This window comes from Bemisia tabaci, chromosome 2 (assembly GCF_918797505.1).
Source record: "Bemisia tabaci chromosome 2, PGI_BMITA_v3".
In the NCBI taxonomy this organism is placed as follows: domain Eukaryota; kingdom Metazoa; phylum Arthropoda; class Insecta; order Hemiptera; family Aleyrodidae; genus Bemisia; species Bemisia tabaci.
The window spans coordinates 76,057,474-76,077,157 of record NC_092794.1 but is presented as its reverse complement, the minus strand read 5'-3'; the positions used below and the strand labels follow the sequence as shown (position 1 = coordinate 76,077,157).

Below are 19,684 nucleotides of genomic sequence, written 5' to 3'. Positions count from 1 at the left end.
TTCAAACGATGGAAGCTATTTTGCAATTTCTTATAATTATTTGTTCAATGAGGAAATAATCACTAATGCCTGTTTTTTTATTCTTTTTTTCTAGAACTTCTTTACGAAGTGCTTGGTTTGCTGGGATCCTCATGGAAAAATGAAAGCTACTAGCACTCTGTGATTCAACTGATTTTTCCGCATTAGATCAGTTATTAACAGAGATTTAGCAGCAAAATCACATCATCAAGTTCTTGAAAATCTACCTTAAAATTTATTGAAAGATTGACAGAAAAACAATGCACTGCATCATAAAAGTGCAATCTCCTGGAAGGCATTTGTTTCAAAGAAATAGCATGTAGGATTTTTTTTTATTATTATTACTTTCTTCCAAAAGTACAAAGACCAGAAATAACTTTGAATGAGCTTATTAACTTTCCTATGAATTGAAAGGGAAGAAATTGGAAGTGTTGGGAATCCTGTGAAGTGCGATTCTGAAAGTGTTTTTAAAATATAGGACGATTGGAATTGAAATATCTTACCTCTTCAGGAGAACTAGACACAGTGAATGTTGAGTTGCTGCAAACTGTTTTTTTCTTGCATGAAGTTTTTAGAAGAAATAGACCAGGCTGTTGAGTAGAAACTCCAAGGAATGGAAAATGTCGTTCAGAATTTTATGATGACTTTGAAAGAATCTAACTTTATGAAAAATCAGCAATTTAATTTGCGGGGGAATGAAACTCTAAATTTTTTGGTGCGGGGCTGTGAAACAATTTTATTTCATTCCTGCGGGGGATTGCAAAAATTTGGTTTCATTGCCCCGCACTAATTTTTTAGTTGCATTGCCCCGCGCAACAGCAACAGGCTGAGTTTCACGGGGCAATAAACTGCGGGGCATTGCTGTGATACCATATCTTAATTTTTTCAAAAACTGCATTTATGCGCCTTGTCCTCCAAGCTCCTCATTTGGAACAAGTCGGACAGTTTGTAAGTACAAAACTGTTAAATGAGCAATTTAATTTTTTCGGTGGATATTCCCATGCATTTAAACTTAGGTACTTTTTACGGGTTGGTTCCGCAGCCTGTAACAATAATCACGCCGACGATTTGCAAGTTCAACTAACAATGTTTTTTTTCCAACGAAGTTTATCTCATAAAAAATTCAAAATTGAATTTTCATTTTTTTTGTTGGTTCATAAGCAGCCTCATTCATTCGCATAAGTTTCATAAGTTTTACGTGAAAATGCCACAATATCCCCCTTGAAATTTTCCGTCACTCGGCGGAGCTCTTATATATGCCGAGCGATACCTAATTTATTAACCAACTATTCCTATTTTTTCCCCCAAATTTTACGAGAATCGCTGATTTTTTTCCGTATGTAAGAAATCAACTTTCAAAAAAACCTCTAATCAGGCTGCAATGATGGTATAGTTCTTAGGGGTTCTATTCGGGAGAGTTTACCTCTAACTACTCTTACTCTATGCTGCTATCTCTTCTATCTCTGTGTAAAAGTAAAAGAAGAAAGTGAGGTTGGCCGGCCAGGTTGGCCTAGTGGTCAGCGCGTCTGACTCTAGGCCAATAGGTCCCGGGTTCGAATCCCGGTGGTGGCGACAAATTTTCATGGAACTGACGAGTGGATCTGCAGAAACAGATTCCACTCGGCCTTAATCCCTGAAAATTTGAAAGCCTGGAGCATGGATGTGCCTAAATCCTATGATGTCTAAGGACAATAAATACTGTCTATCGATGGCTGTAGGTTCCAACGGAATATAAGCCACTAAACCAGCAAAAAAAAAAAAAAAGAAAGTGAGGTTATGTTTACTTGATGTTTACAGTTTACTGGAACATCTGAAAGGATTCTAAAAAAGGTAGATCATTGTCTGACCTCTGACAATGCAGAATTGGTCTATTTGTCAGAAAACTTGCGCTCTAAGATGTGCTGATAGGTGAAAGGCTGGTAGGTACATGACTTACTTTAAGCCAGACTTGACAAACCTTCATACAAATGTACTTCTCCTTCGATGCTTGGACGGACTATCGACGTGCTTTTCCACAACATTGTCGAACATTAATTAATGGAGCCCATTAATTGTTTAAACAACAAGAGTTGTGGAAGAGCATGGTGACATCCTGGATGAACTAGGTAACTGATCAAGCTACAGTCAAGTCAAGCACATCATGAAATCTAATAGCTCAGAGAGAAAACTGGATTGTTTCATAGCCGCAAGAGAGATGCTGTGTTCTTCAGCTGCAAAATATTATTTTGCGTACATTGAAGTAGAGAAATTCCAACCGGAGAGAACTTAGGTATGATTAGACTTTCCACAGGGGGCAGACTTAGCAAGCGATCTGCATAGCTAGGGAACACGGCAGCCTTGTGATTTCGGAGCGGAGACGCCAAAACATAAAATTTAGAGAAAGAGTAACAACTGAAGTAACCACTTTTATTCTTCATCTGCCTTCATAAGGGTGCGGTCGTGTAGTAGAGGAAACTAACTGATGACAATCATTGCATCAAAACCATAAGCGCTAGTTAAAAGCAAGCAATGCGGTTACACTTTTTCACGAATCTAATCACATCACCAATACTACTTAAATTACAAGTCTCCCGATCCACGAGTATTAGGGGAAAAGTCTACGAGAAACTAATTGATCCTGTGATTCAATGCCTTTTAATACATACATTTCTACCAATTTCACTTAATGGATTCTAACCTCTAACTCTAAATTTACGCTCATGCTCATGTTTCGAGAGCGATTATCAGATTATCTCACACAACTCGCACAATCTCACAGACCCAGACCATCGACAGTGGTAGAAAGTGAGAAACACCTATAAAGAAATCTCATGCTTACTTTTTGGTTTGGCAACATCGTAAAATTCGAGACAGCCTTACATCTCAAAACATCGACCGATCGATTTGGGCACATTGCCAAAGTTTCGATCTCTCGCTCGACCATGTTGGATTTTTGGAGGTAATGCCGTTGTAGGTAATGTCCTGCCCCCGTTTTTTCCGGCGCTGCACCAGAAAATAATTCCGCGCGCCACTTTTTCGAATTATTTTCTGGTGCAGCGCCGGAAAGAACAGTTTTGACACGATCGGCAAGCAGGAATCGATGTACCGAAAATTCTGCGCGCGGAACAGATTTGGAGCGCCGCGCCGGAAAAAATAGTTTTGACACAAACGGCCAGCAGGAATCGATATATCGAAAATTCCGCGCGCGGAACAGATTTGAAGCGGCGCGCCGACAAAAATAGTTTTGACACAAACGGCGCAAATATATCGAAAACCGGCACGGAATCCGGAAATTCAGAGATTTTCATCGAAAACGGGTTTTTTCTTTCCGCGCGCCGAAAAAAAATTCCGCGCGCCAGAAAAAATTCCGCGCGCGCAAGAAAAGGGTTTTGACACTAACGGCGTTCCATAGTTAGGTTGTTGTTGTTGTAGGTTGATTGGCCTAATTCCGCTTTGCAGATAAACAGCCACTTACAAAAGTTCGGGATCACACACTAGATGATCATTTCCACACCTAGAGAATAAACAAAGTTTAATGTCTGAGTCAATGGGTGAGGCTCGCATAAACATAGCTACTCTCTTGCCGCAATCACACGCTGAATTTAGCAACTGAATGTGGAAGTCAACAGTCATCGCCCAACGGCTGAAATTTAGCAAATTCGAGTTATTTTCATCCAGATGTGTATCAAATCTACTCGAATAGTTCAAACAAATTCAAAATTGGTCCGGTGGTTGCTGAGAATCGTTGCTGAATGTTGCGCGTCACGCGCAAAATTCTAGAGTCCCTTTATACCCAGAGTTACGACAACTCGATTATCAGCTGACTGACAGCCGGCCTTGGCTGGCCATGGAGGCCGAAACGAGTGCACCCAAACGAACGATATTGAGGGATAAGGATCAGGAATCCGGCGATGTCTGTCACACAAAAACAACAACGTCAACAAACTGATTTTTTTTTAGGCCACTTTCAGCCCAATCCTGGCCCAACCAAAAGTGAGTTGTCGTAACTCTGGGTATAATCTATGGTAGAGTCCCTTTATACCCAGAGTTACGACAACTCACTTTTGGTTGGGCCAGGATTGGGCTGAAAGTGGCCTAAAAAAAAATCCAATTCTGATTGGTTCTCGCTCATGGAGGCCGAAACTAGTGCACCAAGATGGCGGTACCTCGAATGTGAACAAGAATAATGAAAATATTACCTAATTGTGGTTTATCAAGAGTAAATTGTTATTTCCATCGGTCTAAAATGAAAATAGATTAAGAAATTATTCACAAACCAATCTAATTTTCGTTTTAATTGATCAATTTGTTGATGTTGTTGTTTTTGTGTGACAGACATCGCAGGATTCCTGATCCTTATCCCTCAATATCGTTCGTTTGAGTGCACTAGTTTCGGCCTCCATGGCCAGCCAAGGTCGGCTGCCAGTCAGCTGATAATCGAGTTGGCGTTACTCTGGGTATAAAGGGACTCTACTCTATGGCTATGGTGGTGCTAGGTGGTGCTAGAGTACCTGCATAGCGAGAGTATAGACAGATGTGAAACTACGAAAATCCATCAGGCCTTCACCGATGTCTCCGCGAATAAAGTTAGGGCCCAGAAATGCAGCCAACCTATGAATCTCAATTATCCAGAGCGCTTTACTGATACAATTGTTACGATCCATCGTTTATAAAGCACGCATTTGACTTACTTGTTGCATAAATTTACTCATTTTTGCGGAGGAACGCTCATTTATGTACATTCTTAGCCATCTTGGTTAGAATTGGAATGTGCAGACTGTCAGTGAAATTATGTGCGTTAGAAAGTTGGTTAGAAGGGTGGCTGCACTTTTGGGCCCTAAGCCCTCCATGAAGCGATCTGTCCATACTCTCGCTATATAGGTACTCTAGGTGGTGCAGGAGGACCCAATCGTCGGCTCAGTTCACTACACCCTCTGCCAGGCAGCGCTGATGTCAACCCTAACTGGAGTTGGGGACCTTATTTATTCTTTTGGTCCATGTCTCTGCTGTGCATTTTTGTAGACATTTTTGCATTTGGCTTTGCATTGTGTTTGCATTGCACGGTGCTTCCCATTGACGTATAATACAATCTAGACCGCGCATTACGAAATTCAAGCGAGACGATAGGCAACCCAGCAACACACAGCAAGTGTACCGGCGAGAGTGCCGTTGCCTGATACGAGTATACACTTAGCTCGTATATCCGGCGGTATCAACTAGGCTGAAGGCGCGTCTTTACCCCCCTAGCTGTCTTACTTTCCCCGTCTAAAGTCGGGCCCAATGCGCGGTCTAGATTGTATTATACGTCAATGGTGCTTCGCTGTTTACGATTTAACAATGTTCGTCCCTTGACAATAATCCGTACCTTTTCTGGTTCTGTGCTCTTCAACTCTTGTCCTTTTCCTCGTTGTCCACCTTTTCTGCAAAGATTTTTCCGTCAATCTGAGTTCATTTATTTTCTATCTTTTATCCTGTTTTCCTTATTATTGTTAAGGTCGGAGGGATGTACGAACATCTCACTGTGCCTTAATATTCTCTACTCAAGGAAATAGGTACGTAAATCCACGATTTTTCGCTTCCAAATCAATAATTCAACCTCTTCATATTCTTTATGCGCTCTGTCTAGAAGGAGGCATTGTTTTCCCTCTGTTTTGGTCTGTGTTTATTTCTCTTTGGTTCTATATATTGGACTAGCCTCCTGGCTCAGACGACTCCTGTGGCGTTGTTCTTCAAGGTCCATGCTAAATATTTACACGCACTTTTGGAGTGCCACAGAAGATCAGCTGCCTTCAATCTAATTTAGATATTTAACAAACCCCATGTCAAAGAAGCTTACACTCCTCCAGAGTGAGACAGTAGATCGGCCATCTTGTTTCTCGCATTTTTTTCCAATGTTCAACTGAAGACAGCTGATCTTCAGTTGTATCCTCAAAGCGTGACAACTTAATTTGGCGTGGACTGTGAAGACCATCAGACCGGTAGTTAAGGAATGGTGTTAGCCAGCACTGCCGTGATAGCGAAGAGAGCCGTAAGTGCCAAAATGAAGTTTTGAGAATGGGCCTAGAAGCCTCTGAATGGAACATTTTATTCTTAAGGTGATTTGTCAAGCTCAAGTGACATGGTCAAACTGGCATGCATTATATCGCATCTTTTAGGTCAAAAATCTCGACAGATTTTGAATTTTCAGCACGAAAAAGGATGATAGCCCCTGCGCATGAGCTTTAAGAATCATTCTAAACCCATAAATCAGCGAAACTCAGAGAAATGAAAGCAGGATAGTGTTTGGAAAAAACCTCGCATTCGATTCAGCTATCGATTTCTGTATCGAATGCGAGGTTTTTTTCCAAACACTACCCTGCTTTCATTTCCCAGAATTTCGCCGATTTTTGGGTTTAGAATGATTCTTCAGGCTCATGCGCAGGGGCTATTGTCCTTAATTTTGCTGAAAATTCAAAATCTGTCGAGATTTTTGACCTCAACGATGCGATATATCGCATGTCAGTTCCACCACGTCACTTGAGCTTGACGAATCACCCTAAAAGAAGTCTCCATTCCTTGTCAAATCGCAACCAATCATTCCATAGACTCCTAAAAATCATTTGGGGGATTGAAACTCGACCGATTTTATTTTAAAGTACATGAATAAGGTAAAATTCAGTTTCATGTTAGGTTAGTATGTAGCAAGACAGTCGTAAGTGCTATCTTCTGCGTGCTTTTGTGGTAGCGTGTTTAGAAATTGGCAGATGAGGGCGGCATTCGTCTTGAAAGCACTGTTTTCATTGGCTCTCATGCACCTACGGCTGTCTTGAAAAAAACTGTCCTTTTTTGTGCACATACGGCTTTTTCATATGTCTCGTTTTCATTAAATTAGGATGAATTTTGCTGTTTAAGCTGTCTCAGTAATTTCATGTTAAAGAGTTTAGACGAATTTTGAAGAAAACTCGATTTTGAAAATTTTGCACTTACGGCTCCCTTCGCTATGACGGCAGAGCAGGCTGTGGCTGTGGTAGGTATGTACTAAATACTTACCCACCTATGGCGAAAAGTGATCGTGAAGTCCCACTACCTCTCAAAAATCCCACTTTTCCAGTGATTAATATCAGTGTTAATGCACAAAACGCCTTTTTCCAATGAATCCCATATTACAGTCGAAAGTAGCCCTGATGGTGTAATTTTCCTCAGCCAAACTGAGAGACATGTCTAAGCTTAACTCCGAAAACCTCACTTCCAACAGGGCTGGTTTTATATTCGAAATTGTGGAGGATTCTGATAAACTGCGTTACCTGTTTATCCTGGTCCACTGCTGCAGTCCAGCCTGTTCTGTCCATTCCTGCAGAATGCTTGGATTGTTCCTTTGTTGTGGTCGTCCAGCAATTATGTGCAAGCCTAACCTTGAGCAGAAGTGCTTCGATCTGCAGATAACCCAATCCATCCCCTTTCATGCGCTTAATGAATTCAATGAACCCCTAGACTTGCTTTGTTTATTGTTCTTTTTCTAAGGGGTTAAGAATGAGGGTGGTTGCTTTTGGTTGTAATTGGTGATGCGGTTAGTGTATCAGCTTTCATACTATCAATGATTGACTTTTGGAAGAAACTGCAGAATAAGAGCAGAGTGACAGGTGCTTGTCACCAGTTACAGTTATCAATCATTGCTACTCAATAATCTCAATGAATTTGCACTACTAATGAGGTACAGTCAGATTCCCAGGGGCGGAGTCTACGTAATCAAAGGTGGCTAATCTTCTGTCAGACTCTTCATTAAAGAACACCTATTACCCTCATAATAGTTTACTTTAATAAAAGTTTATCTTTATCCTCCATTCCCATCCGTTGCCACCTCAGTCTCTAACTCAATTGGTTACTCTCCAAAAAATTTGACATAACCCTTACTATTACCCTCACAAAGAACGTAAACTTATCTGGCGTGGACCTAAACAGTAAACACACCAATCTGACTCGACGCTATCCGCGAAAAAGACTTTCACCGTGGTGGCGGCCATCTTGGACGCCATCTTGAATTCTGGGCGTTGATCCAATTTTTAAACTCTACACCATCGAAATTCCGATTTTAGACATCCTAAAGAAGAGAACGGAAAACAATTTTACCCACGAAACTCCACACGGATGCACAATTTCTGGACTCAGCGACCTTAAAGAAGCCCTAAAAATTTGTTTTGCACAGTCTGAATATTCGGACTGCATCTTGCAATTTGGACCTATAAATTCTGGCTCATCTGAAAAAACACTTATGTGTATAGGGAAACTAATGGCACATACGTTGTTTTTAAACCGGGCCCGAATTTATAGGTCTAAATTGCAAAATGCGGTCCATTCAATCTGATTTAATCACACCAGTTGACTGCAGAAAAAGACGAACAATTTAGAAAATTGGTTTTGGTTCAAGTAAAAAATTGACTGCTTTGTGTATCCTTTGTTCAAAGGAAAGTTTTTCGACTCAAAAACTGAAAAAAGCTGAGAAGTTAACTTGAAAATGTGATTTCGGGATTTTGACCCTCAGATTCTCAAAGAATGTAATTTCAGACGTTTTTTCGCCCAAACTGGACCTCAATATCTTTCTTCTTATCGAGAGATATCGAGGTTCATAGATTTTGACTTCAACCCCCCAGCGCCCCCCAAAATTTTTTAGGCATCTGAAAATTTGGGAAAAGAAGCGGGCAAGTATGAGTAATTCATAGGCGGCGAAGTTTGAAGAAATTCCCGAGGGGGGGGAGTGGGCGAAAAACGTCATTTTTGCATTAAGCTCTTTCCTCTTCTTTATTTCTGCTCTCTTAAATATCCTCACACGCTTGTTTTTTGTTTTCTTTTTTCAGTTGATGGAGGCTGGGGAGGATAATGATGATATTCAGTTAAATCAGCTCATGTCTTGGCATACTCCTGAGGAAAATACTCTTGGAGCTGACTCACCTCCAACTCTCGCTGACATTTTGAATACTGCGTATACATCCTCTGTCGATCAGATACAGAATGATGCAGCAAGCTCTTTTGGTTGGTACCTGGCCGGTATTCATCTGATCCTCTCCTTCCGTCATTGTTCCAGCATCAATCCAAAAGAACCACCCCCCCCCCCCCTCCCAGCATTAATGTAGGATGGGACTTTTTTTTTTTTTAATCTACCAAACCAAAGGTCTTAAACTGCTCTATGTGATTAATTACAAAAATAACCTAGCCAAAAGGATTTTGAAAACAAAAAAGTATCCACCTGTTCTGCGTATAGCCCCAAGGGTTGAGAATTTTTCATTTTTTTGGCATTTTAGCTGTTTTTCTTGATGCAGAAGATAGAGGAAAAGATTCGACTGTAGTAATCCATGAATTGGCATAATTTTAGTGTATACCTTGTAGAATAAAGGGATTTTTCGCTTTTGCCCAGATCACTCTCACTCCATCAGCCAATTTTTGAAAATTCCATTCGGAAGCTGTATTAATCGGAATCTCATACTTTTGAGCTTAAGAGGATCCTTTTGAGCATCCTCTAATGGTGATAAAATTTCAAGAATTTTTGAAAAGCAAGTATGAAACATCAGTATGACTATTTTGAGGTGTTTTTGACATTTACATTGCAACCTTGGGCATCCCTTATTGAAGAATGAAAAACCGAAGAAGAAAGTAAAATTTTTCGGTCATATCGTCGCTTGGCTGACATAAAGGCGTAACTACACATTGAGATGAGCCTGGAAAAGCATTGAATTGTATGGAGCCCAGGGTTCATCGCAGATTGTAGTTACGCCCTTATGTCAGGTAGGCGACGATATCATCATTAATATAAACTCGATTCACCTAACACCTATTATTCGAGCCCGGTTGCCAGATTGTGGGATAAATGTGAATATTTTACTTGGGTTTGAACTGGGAAAAGTAATGAAAAAGCAACTTATCTGGCAACAGTTGAGTCTGGGAAGGACGAGGGGCTGCCTTCCTGGAAAAACCCATGATATGTCATTAAAACAAATTTGTTCCGTTTGAAGCATCTAATGTATTCTAAGGAAAGCTATTTTAAAATAATAATTGTAAATGGACACATTTGTTATAAAGTAGAAAAGAATGAAAGGGGGAGCAAATGAAATGAGGATATAATTACTTATTCAATCTGAGAGAATAAAACGAAAACATCAGAGAAATTTATATCGATGGTGAAACTACCAAACCACGTATCTCGTTTGCGGTGTTTAAAAATCTACGCTCGCATTTTATTTTTTTGAAGTAGACCAAATCAATATCATTCCTTGAAATTTTCACAGAATTTTCTCCGCACGAAGAGGAAAAATCACAGAAATTTTCAAGACTGGACATCAAGTAGTTTTTCATTTAAAAAATAAAGTATGACAGGAAGTCTGCGACGTCGCAAACCGAGATACGTGGTTTGGTAGTTTCACCGTCGATATGCAATATAACTATAAGAAAAAATAAAAGTGGGCACGTAGCGATTCGGAACTCAAACTGTACTATTGTTGAGCAGTTTTCGGACCCCTACGCCACTGATAATCTTCCTAAAAAGCAAAGATTACACTCTCGTTCGATCCACCGAGCTGACTAGTGTTTTGTGCGTTTTTGCTCCGCTTTTCTCTCTCGGTTCTCGTTAGTTTTCGTCTTCTGTTTTCGTTTTTTGTGTTCCTTTTTGTTCTTATGCCCTCCAGTTAGTTTTTTTCCTCCTTTTTCTAGTCCTTTTTATCCTTTTCCAAGATTTTTGTTAATCTAACTCCGTGCCCATGTGGTAAGTCCGTCTTTTCTAACTTCTGTCTCCCTATGACAGCCTAAATGTCTGATCCTCCAGTAGATCCAGGGGACCCCCCTGGTGGTACCCCCCAAACAGTTCCTGGTCCACAATCGCTGATCCATTCGTTAATTCTGTTGAAAGTAGAAGAGCTATCATTCTAAAGAATATAGAGGATCTACTTTACCCTGAGAACTCAACAGGCCCCCTTGTTATCTCTTCATCTTATGATGGCTTAGGTAACAAACATGCTACCCTTATAGGAGAATCTCTTTATAGATGCAATGTTTTTGGTATAAAGTCTATCAAAAAGATTAATAAAAATTTAGTCAACATTGAATTTGTGAAACAAGTTCATGCCAATACTCTGGTTTCCAATCACAAATCTATTCTCCCGCACGAAAATGCTAGGGTTTTCATTCCCCTTAATTATATTACTCGTAGATTAGTAATCAGTGATGTACATACAGGTCTCGGCATCGAATCTATAGGTAACTATCTAAAAGATAAATATTCTAATGTTATCTCAGTTCGACGTAACTTCCGAAGAAATGAGAAAGGTATTTTATCTCCCACCCCTAAGCTTAAACTTCTATGGGAAGGTACTACCCGTCTTGATTTCTTCTACATCTTCTATTCTCGTTGCAAAGCTAGCCCCTACATCTACAATGTTACAACCTGTTCTAACTGCTTAAACTACGGCCACCGTGCTGAATTCAAGGGGATCTTAACTTGTAAAGGTCTTAATTGATGCCAAAACTGCTCAGACCAACATGCTGCTCATGATATCTGCCCTAATGTAACCAAATGTCTTCATTTCAAAGGCCCTCACAAAACTTTCGACCCATCCTGTCCTTCCCTCCTTGAACAGAAATCTATTAAAAAAATTATGGCCTTTGAAAACCTTAGCTTCCATGAGGCGACCAAAAAGCTTGAGGTGATGAAAACTGAAAGCATCAAATTGACCCTGAATGACAGACTATTAGCAATCCAGAATAAAGTTAAGGCAGGAGAGACCATTTCTATTGAAGACATCGATCCCAAGAACTTTCCGGTTCTGAAAAACAAGTATTCAGTCCTAACCTCAAACACTGACCAAGAACAAACAAGTCCTGATAACTTCCAATATTCTATCGACGACTTTAGAAGACCCTATTCAGAAATTGTTCTTTCCCCGTCTCCTGTAAGAAAGAAAGTTAAGATTTCAGAGCTTAACGATCCGGTTATGCCATCCGATAAATGGCTTAAAAACTATCAAAACCAATCTTCTTCTACTCAAGTGCTTAAACCAACCAATGAACAGAATAAAGGTTTCTGGCCCTCTCCGATTAAAGGAAGCCAGTCTATTGTCTCTCAATCCCACTTAGCTCAACAGCGACTTAAATTGACTCCTCCCCCTTTTAACAAAAACTCTCCATATCCTAACTCATCCACCATACCTACGAAACAAACCCTTTCCCCTAGATCCTCTGTACAACCACCTAACACTGGACAAAAACAAGCGTCCCAACAACACTACAAACCTTCTTCTTCTTTTACAAAATCAATAACCCCAACCAATCTTCAAACTAAAAAGACAAATTCAGCACAACCCACTATCAGTACACCCCCTCCCACTCAAACTCAACCTTCTGAACCTGGCTCTTCACCAATCCTGATGGATATTGGTAGTGAGACTACTCTAGCTCCCTGATCCTTTTTCCCCTAAAACCCAGTTCTGCTCTTAATCCTTCTCTTTTTTCCCTTTCTTTTTAACCCCCCCATCTCTCCCTCTTTCCCCTCTTCCGTTCTCTCCCTATGTCGCATCCAACCTTGTTTACTCTTCCTTCCAACTTTCATATTCTGTACTACAATATGAGATCCTTGCATTCGAATGAAACTGACCTGAAAATGCTTCTTTCTGACTTGAAGCCAGACATAGTTTTGTTATCTGAAACCTGGTTAAATAACTCCTCTCGATTCAAATTTCCAGGTTACAACATTATAAGAGATGATCGCGACGATGGTTACGGTGGCCTTCTATCACTAATTAAAATCAAATATAAATTTCATCGTCTCCCCTTTGACGCTACATCACTATTCAGCACAAGAATTGAAACGCAAGCCTTCAAGCTTATATTTGATAATTCATCTGAATTCCTCTTCTTGAATATGTACATCAACCCCATAAGTAAACTATTACTGAACAACCTTTTGACCTTCTTTGAATCCAATAACCTGGTTGGCAAACCTCTTTTCTGGGCTGGTGACTGTAATGCAGAACACCCCCTGTGGGGTTACCCTTCTAGTGACCCTAGAGGCGAAGTTATTGTTAACCTTTCCCATCAATTAGATCTTTTCAGTATCAACTCACTTAACCCCCAACCAACAAGGAAAACTGCTCCTGGCCGTAGCCTTAGATTCAACGATTTAGCCTTTATTTCTGAACCATTCTGTAGGAACACTTACTGGAAAGCTCTCCAAACTGGCGGTGACCACCTACCATGCTCCTACTTCTTAAATAAAACAATCTCTTCAGATATCACATTGATACCTTCAACTTCCTCATTTGCTCCTCCTAAACTAGGAAAGTTACCAAAACTGGAAAACTGGAGTTTGTTTAAATCCAACCTTAATCAACTTCTCACTTGTTCCTACTACAGTTATGAAAACTATATTAATATTGTGAAAGAAGCCTACACCAACAGTGTTAGAGATGAGAGATTATTGAAAACTCCTCACTCTCAGTTTGTCCAACTCCCTCCCTCTTCTCCGACAAACCCTAATCTTTCTAAACCCAAGAAATATAAAAGAATTCCCTGGTGGAATGAGGAATGCCAAATGTTAAAAAATAAACGTGACTTCCTCCTAAGAGATTATCAGAGAAATTGTTCCTTTTCTACATTTTTAGAATATAAGAAGACCAGTGCTGAATTTAAACTCCTGGTTAAAAGTACAAAAAAGAAAAATTGGAGAGAATTCACAGACAAACTAAATCACTTTACCCCTGCGAAAGAAATTTTTGAAAAAGTAAAGATTCTTAACAGATCACTAACCCCGTATCAAGACATAAATTTTGATTGGATTGACGAACTTCATCTAGCCCTTACCCCTGACTCTCAGTTCACTAAACAATGAAACAACTCCTCATCCTTCTCTAATTCATTTGAAAGAATCTCGAAAGAAGAATTTCTATTGGCAATTATGAAACTTAAAAAAAAAAAATCCTGGTTTAGACAACACCCTGGTTGAATTTATCCCAGAAGCCCCCCCCCCCCTCAAGCCCAATCTATCCTCCATTTCTCTATCTATCCATTTTTAACAATATCCTAATTACTAAAAAGATCCCTGACTCCTGGAAAAATGTTAAAATTTTCACCAGTCTTTCGAAAGGTAAAGACCCTCAATTGGCCTCTTCCTACAGACCTATTGGAATTATTTCAACATATAGAAAACTTTTTGAGAGAATAATTCTTAATCGTTTAGAGTACTTTCTCGAAAAAAATCACAAACTTTCGCCTTTCCAAAACGGTATTAGAAAGGGCAAAAATGTTTATTATAATCACTTTCAAATACCCAGCCATGCATATAAGGCGATTGGTGAAGAAGCATACATGGCAACCCTATTTTTGGATATTAAAAACGCCTAAGTACAATAATGTTAATTACAAAATCCTTTATAAGAAACTCATTGCGATTGGTATTAATCCTGACCTAGCCCGTATTATTTTTAACCTTATTTCAAATAACTTCTTTATAGTCTCATATTTTAATAAATTTACGAATCCTCGCCTCCAACCCAAAGGCCTGACCCAAGGTGGAATCCTTAGCCCGTTACTCTACCTTATCTACACCTCTGACTTATTTAGATCCCTCTCTACATCATACATTTCAGAATTTGCTGATGACATATCTATTTATAGTATCCATAATAAACTAGAAGTGGCTATGGAATTACTTAATTCAGATCTTAAGCGTATTAACAATGCACTCTCAGCTCTAGGACTTGACCTATCTCTCCCTAAAATCCAGGCTATTATTTTTTCTACTAGGAGATTATCTGAAAATCTATCTTTTAATCTGGATGATTTCTTAATCCCCGTGCTAACCTCGGCCACCTATTTAGGCCTCCTATATACTAGGAAAATGAACTGGCTTCCACATATTAACTCTATTAAACTAAAAATTTCTTGTAAATTAAACATTTTGTCTTATCTACATGGTTCTTCTTGGGGTATTAACCAGGACGTCTCTCGAAAACTTTTCATTAGTATGATTTGCCCGATTCTTGATTTCGGCCTCCCAACATATTGCAGAAATTTCAATCTTATTGAAAGAACCAATATACTCCAAAAATCCTGCCTGCGTAAAACCTTAAGTGTTCTTAGATCAACCCCTACCAACAATCTAAACGCCGAGGCAGCTATCCCTCCCATCCTTAATAGATTTAACTTCCTAATAGACAAACTCCAGATCAATGAGCCTGAATCACAATCCCATTATTAGGAATATAAAGATGCTTGAGAGATCAATTATGTTATGTAACTATTGGGTTAATAAACAACACCCACTTTTTCTTAATAGATGGTTTCTGAGAAAACCTTCATTACCCAAAATCTTAAAAAGCGATTTACCGTGCTCACTTATGAGAGATCCTGTTTTCCAATTTTTCCAACCTAATACCATCTTTCTAGACATTCCTCCAAGAAAACTATCTGACCACATTTCAATCCAAATGAACTTTAATGAATTAATGAGATTAAAATTTAGGAACTTTACCCAATATTATACTGACGGTGCCAAGACGGCTGAATACACCTCTTCAGCCTTTCTCTCTAATGAACACCATAAAGTCTATCTTCTCTATCGGAATATAATTCTATATTTGAAGCCGAAACGTGGGCTATCCTCCAAGCTTTCGAACATAGTATTAGTCTAAATCTATCCAATGTTGTTATCTGTACAGACTCTCATAGTCTCTTAGTTAACCTTATTAATCAAAAATCGGACCTTTACCCCCTCATTGAAGAAACCAAAGAAATCCTGTTTAGACACCGTGAAAGAAATATTTGGTTGGTCTGTATCCCTAGTCACTCAGGGATATTAGGTAACGAGAGAGTCGACCAATTGACTAAATCGATTCATGTAGCTCAGTTAGTTGATCATAAAATCTATCTTAAACAATTGTTCCCCCTTATCTCCCAACAAACCTTTAATGATTGGTATTCTGACTGGTTAACATGTACTTGGAAAGGACAAAGACTAAAATCACTTCTCCCTACACTCTCTCGCAGACCATGGTTTTACAGACTTGACTGGAAACGTTCCCTTATTACGAATTTAATCAGGCTTAGAATTGGTCATAGCCTTTACCCCACTCACTTGTTTAGAATCAACTTAGCAACCTCTAATTCGTGCGAATGTGGTTCCATAGGAAACTTAAAGCATATCCTTTTCCAATGTGAAAAGCTGAAAAATAGAAACATCATTTTTTCTGAACTTATAAATAAATTTGAAATCTTCCCACCCTATTCAACTCTATATCTTCTTTTGGTCGGTGACCTCAATACCAGGGATTTAGAGCTGAGGTTTGAGGGAGCATCATAAACGGAGCCGCATCGGCGCGTGAGGCGGAGACCCGCCGCGGACTTTCATGCCGCTTCGATCAGTGCGCCGGGGAAGCGCATATGCCGTTGAGGCGGCTTCACCTGGTGAAGCCGACTCCCGGCTCCTTTTCTGATGCTGCATCAGTTTTGATGCTGAGTCCAGCATCAAAATTAGCGGCTTCAATTAGCAGACGCGTCGGACGCCAGCGCCCCGGGCCCGGCTGCCGGTCGGCTAACACCCTTCCTCGGCGTCCACTTCTTAGAACTTCTCGGCGAGGCGTGGGCCGCCGCCAAGACAAAGGGGTGTTCCGCGAATTCATCGCCGAGTCCGAGGGTCGCGGTCTTCTGGGACAGCCCCGTCGGTAATTAAGCTGGGTGGCGGGTCCGAAAATTGAGGCCGTATCGGGCCGCAAGCCGACGGTCCGGCCTCAGAGGCTGAGGCCCATGTTGGTCCCTGAGCCAGCATCAAACCTCAGCATCAGCGCTTGAGGCTGGCTCGGTCGGCTCTCCAGCATCGGGCTTCAATGCCCGAAGCCGGCGGCCGACAGGTTGAGCGCATCAGGCTCGGAGCCGTATGCCCGAACGGCCGCTACCTGGGCATACGGCATTGATGCTGAAGCTACGAGTCGATGCTGTACAGCATAACCTCATGAGGCGCCTCAAATGCCTGCTCAATACCCTTAAATCCATAGCCCTCTTTCTAGATAAAAATTATATCCATCTCTAATCTACCAAATCTTTACTCTCACACTAATAATTTTCTTAAACTTATTCCACACCCACCAACCGTCTTACCCTCTAAATTATTCAATCTACCTTTTTCCAAACAAATCAATCTCTTCCACACTCAATTCCTACCATATGTTCACTTTGTATGTTTTCCATTACCCAGTCTCTGGGCATAGGAAGTCGCTCTGCCGGGTATTAGAGCGTGAAAATGGTGAAGGGTTCTCACCCTCTCCCTCTTCAACTCTACCTTTTTTATCAATCCCTCCCGTTTTTTCCATGTTTCTATATTTTTTTTGCTTCTCACACCTTTAAAGCCGGTTCCTAATCACATTCAGGGTGCGGCAAAAGTCCCGGGACCCCTGTTTAATTTTTTTACGGCTGCAGCTAGGAAAATGAAATTTTGGGGGGTAGTCCTAGGTCAATGAAATCTACTTTTTGACCTCCCCAAAATTTTGGGGGGGTTACGGACCCTAACTTTTTTTTTCAAATGGGAAGACCCACTTTGTGATACTTCGTTCGAAAGAACATAAAAAAAAAAAAAATTTCGCGTAAACCCGAAGTCATTATCTCAAACCGTTTCAAAATGGCGGCCGGTCAAAGTTCAAAATGGCCGAAAATTGGCACCTCTGCTATTTGCACATGGATTTGCTTGAAACTCGGTATCTGAGGGTATTTTGGCACGAGAAAAACGAATTTGACGTTAGATTTTTAAAAAAACCCTAATATTTCAAAATGGCAGCCGGTTTAGGCTCAAAGTGGCCGAAAATTTGACAAACTCGATTTTTTGGGTTTGTTTAAAAATGTAACGTTGAATTCGTTCTTCTCGGGTCAAAATACCCCTTGATACCGAATTTCAGGCGAATCCATCGGCAGAAAATCGAGTTTGTCTAATTTTCGGCCACTTTGAGCCTAAACCGGCGGCCATTTTGAAAAATTAGGGTTTTTTTAAAAAATCTAACGTCAAATTCGTTTTCCTCGTGCCAAAATACCCCTTAATACCGTGTTTTAAGCAAATCCATGTGCAAATAGCAGAGGTGCCAATTTTCGGCCATTTTGAACTTAGACCGGCCGCCATTTTGAAACGGTTTGAGATAATGACTTCGGGTTCACGCGAAAAATTTTCTTTTATTATGCTCTTTCGAACGAGATATCACAAAGGGGGTCTTCCCGTTTGAAAAAAAAAGTTAGGGTCCGTAACCCCCCCCCCCCCCCCCCAAAAAAATATTTTTGTGTAGGGGGGTCAAAAAGTAGATTTCATTGACCTAGGACTACCCCCCAAATTTCATTTTCCTAGCTGCAGCCGTATAAATATTGAACAGGGGTCCCGGGACTTTTGCTGCACCTTGTATAACCTCCATTCGATAGATACACACTAGTCTAAAGTTGGCTGCAGGTGCTTAGACACAAAGCCATTAAATAGCAGAAAAAAAAAGTAAAGATTATCTTTTGCTACTTCAGCAAGTCAAATCACGGAAGGAGATCCACGGTTGTCACTTTCCTCCACTCGATGGAAGTGACGTCCCAGTCAAATGCGTTTTTAAAGAAATAACTCAGTCAGCATACCAATATTTTTAAAATATTTTTGACATTATTTTGTACTTATTTTTAAAACATTGTCAAAATATTTTCAAAAGGGTTACATGTTCCCACCATGTAAATATTTTAAAAATATTTCCAAGGAAAATTTAAAAAATATTTTGCCGAAAATATTTAAAATATATTCTGTCAAAAATATTTGAAAAATATTCTGTCGAAAATATTTTCAAAATATTTTACCGGGATTTTTACCTATTTGTATACCATGCGCGCTCTATCAACGATTAACGGCACCATTTACTTCTGTATACTCAGCGCACTCTGTCAAGTAGATGTGGAAGTACAGTCAAAGATCGTAATTTTCATAGTACTGCCCATGTATTACATTTGAAACATGAATTACACAAGTATTGAATATTATACGAGGAGGAACCCAAAAAACCGGAATTTTGCCGTAACTTGGCAACGGTGGAATATATCCGGGTTTTACCGCTGAAGGGTGTAACTAGAAGCCATGAAGACTCAGTAGGCCAAATTTTAACTTCGTAGCACATTTTCTTTTACTTTGCCGGCCAAACCAAAGTACATTTGACACTTTCAATTCAGTTTTGGGCATTTAGGAAGAAGAATGAAAGACTTAAGAGCCCAGGAATGTTTTGTTCCCTACACAAATTTTATAAAGTTTCTTTTCACAAATTGTTGTGCTTTCATTATCATTCCAGGGTGTAAAAACGCCCAAATTGAGGTAATTTTGTTGTTCTTGCTGCAGTTTTGGGCATTACACAACAAGAAATGAAGGTCTTAAGGACAAAGTAAATTTTTCTCATCCATATACGAATAGTATGAATAATAGCTTTTCATTTTTTTCAAACCTCTACTGTCATTTCAGTCTGCAAGGTATGTGCTAGATTTGTACAAATTTGTGGAATTCTTGCATCAGATCCCAGTCGCTAGCTGAAATATCAATTTAAAAAGGCTGAAATTCCAGAAATAATCTCATTATCTAGGCTAAGTCAGAGACAGACAAGGAAATGCTTGGTTCAAAATTCTCCTAGTCACAGTTATTTCATTACAAAGAACAGTTTCAGACTGTGCAATCTTTGGTTTT

At 39.9% G+C, this 19,684-nt stretch overlaps 2 protein-coding genes across 4 annotated transcripts in view; both read left to right on the top strand.

Annotated features, from left to right (window-relative positions):
- The window catches only part of b6 (pentraxin-related protein b6), a 270,110-nt gene that overhangs the window by 107,244 nt on the left and 143,182 nt on the right, over nucleotides 1-19,684 (top strand). The gene's annotated exons all lie outside the window — the stretch shown is intronic.
- Nucleotides 5,299-19,684, top strand: part of LOC109038267 (uncharacterized) — a 44,071-nt gene continuing 29,685 nt past the window's right edge. Inside the window, exons 1-2 of one of the 2 annotated variants that reach the window (XM_072296270.1) lie at nucleotides 5,299-5,549; nucleotides 8,829-9,003. In XM_072296270.1, coding sequence (XP_072152371.1) covers nucleotides 8,832-9,003 — 172 coding nt within the window. In that variant the 5' untranslated portion in view covers nucleotides 5,299-5,549; nucleotides 8,829-8,831. Of the gene's footprint in view, nucleotides 5,550-5,894; nucleotides 6,026-8,828; nucleotides 9,004-19,684 lie in introns of those variants that run through there. The other variant, XM_072296269.1, reaches the window with a different exon arrangement.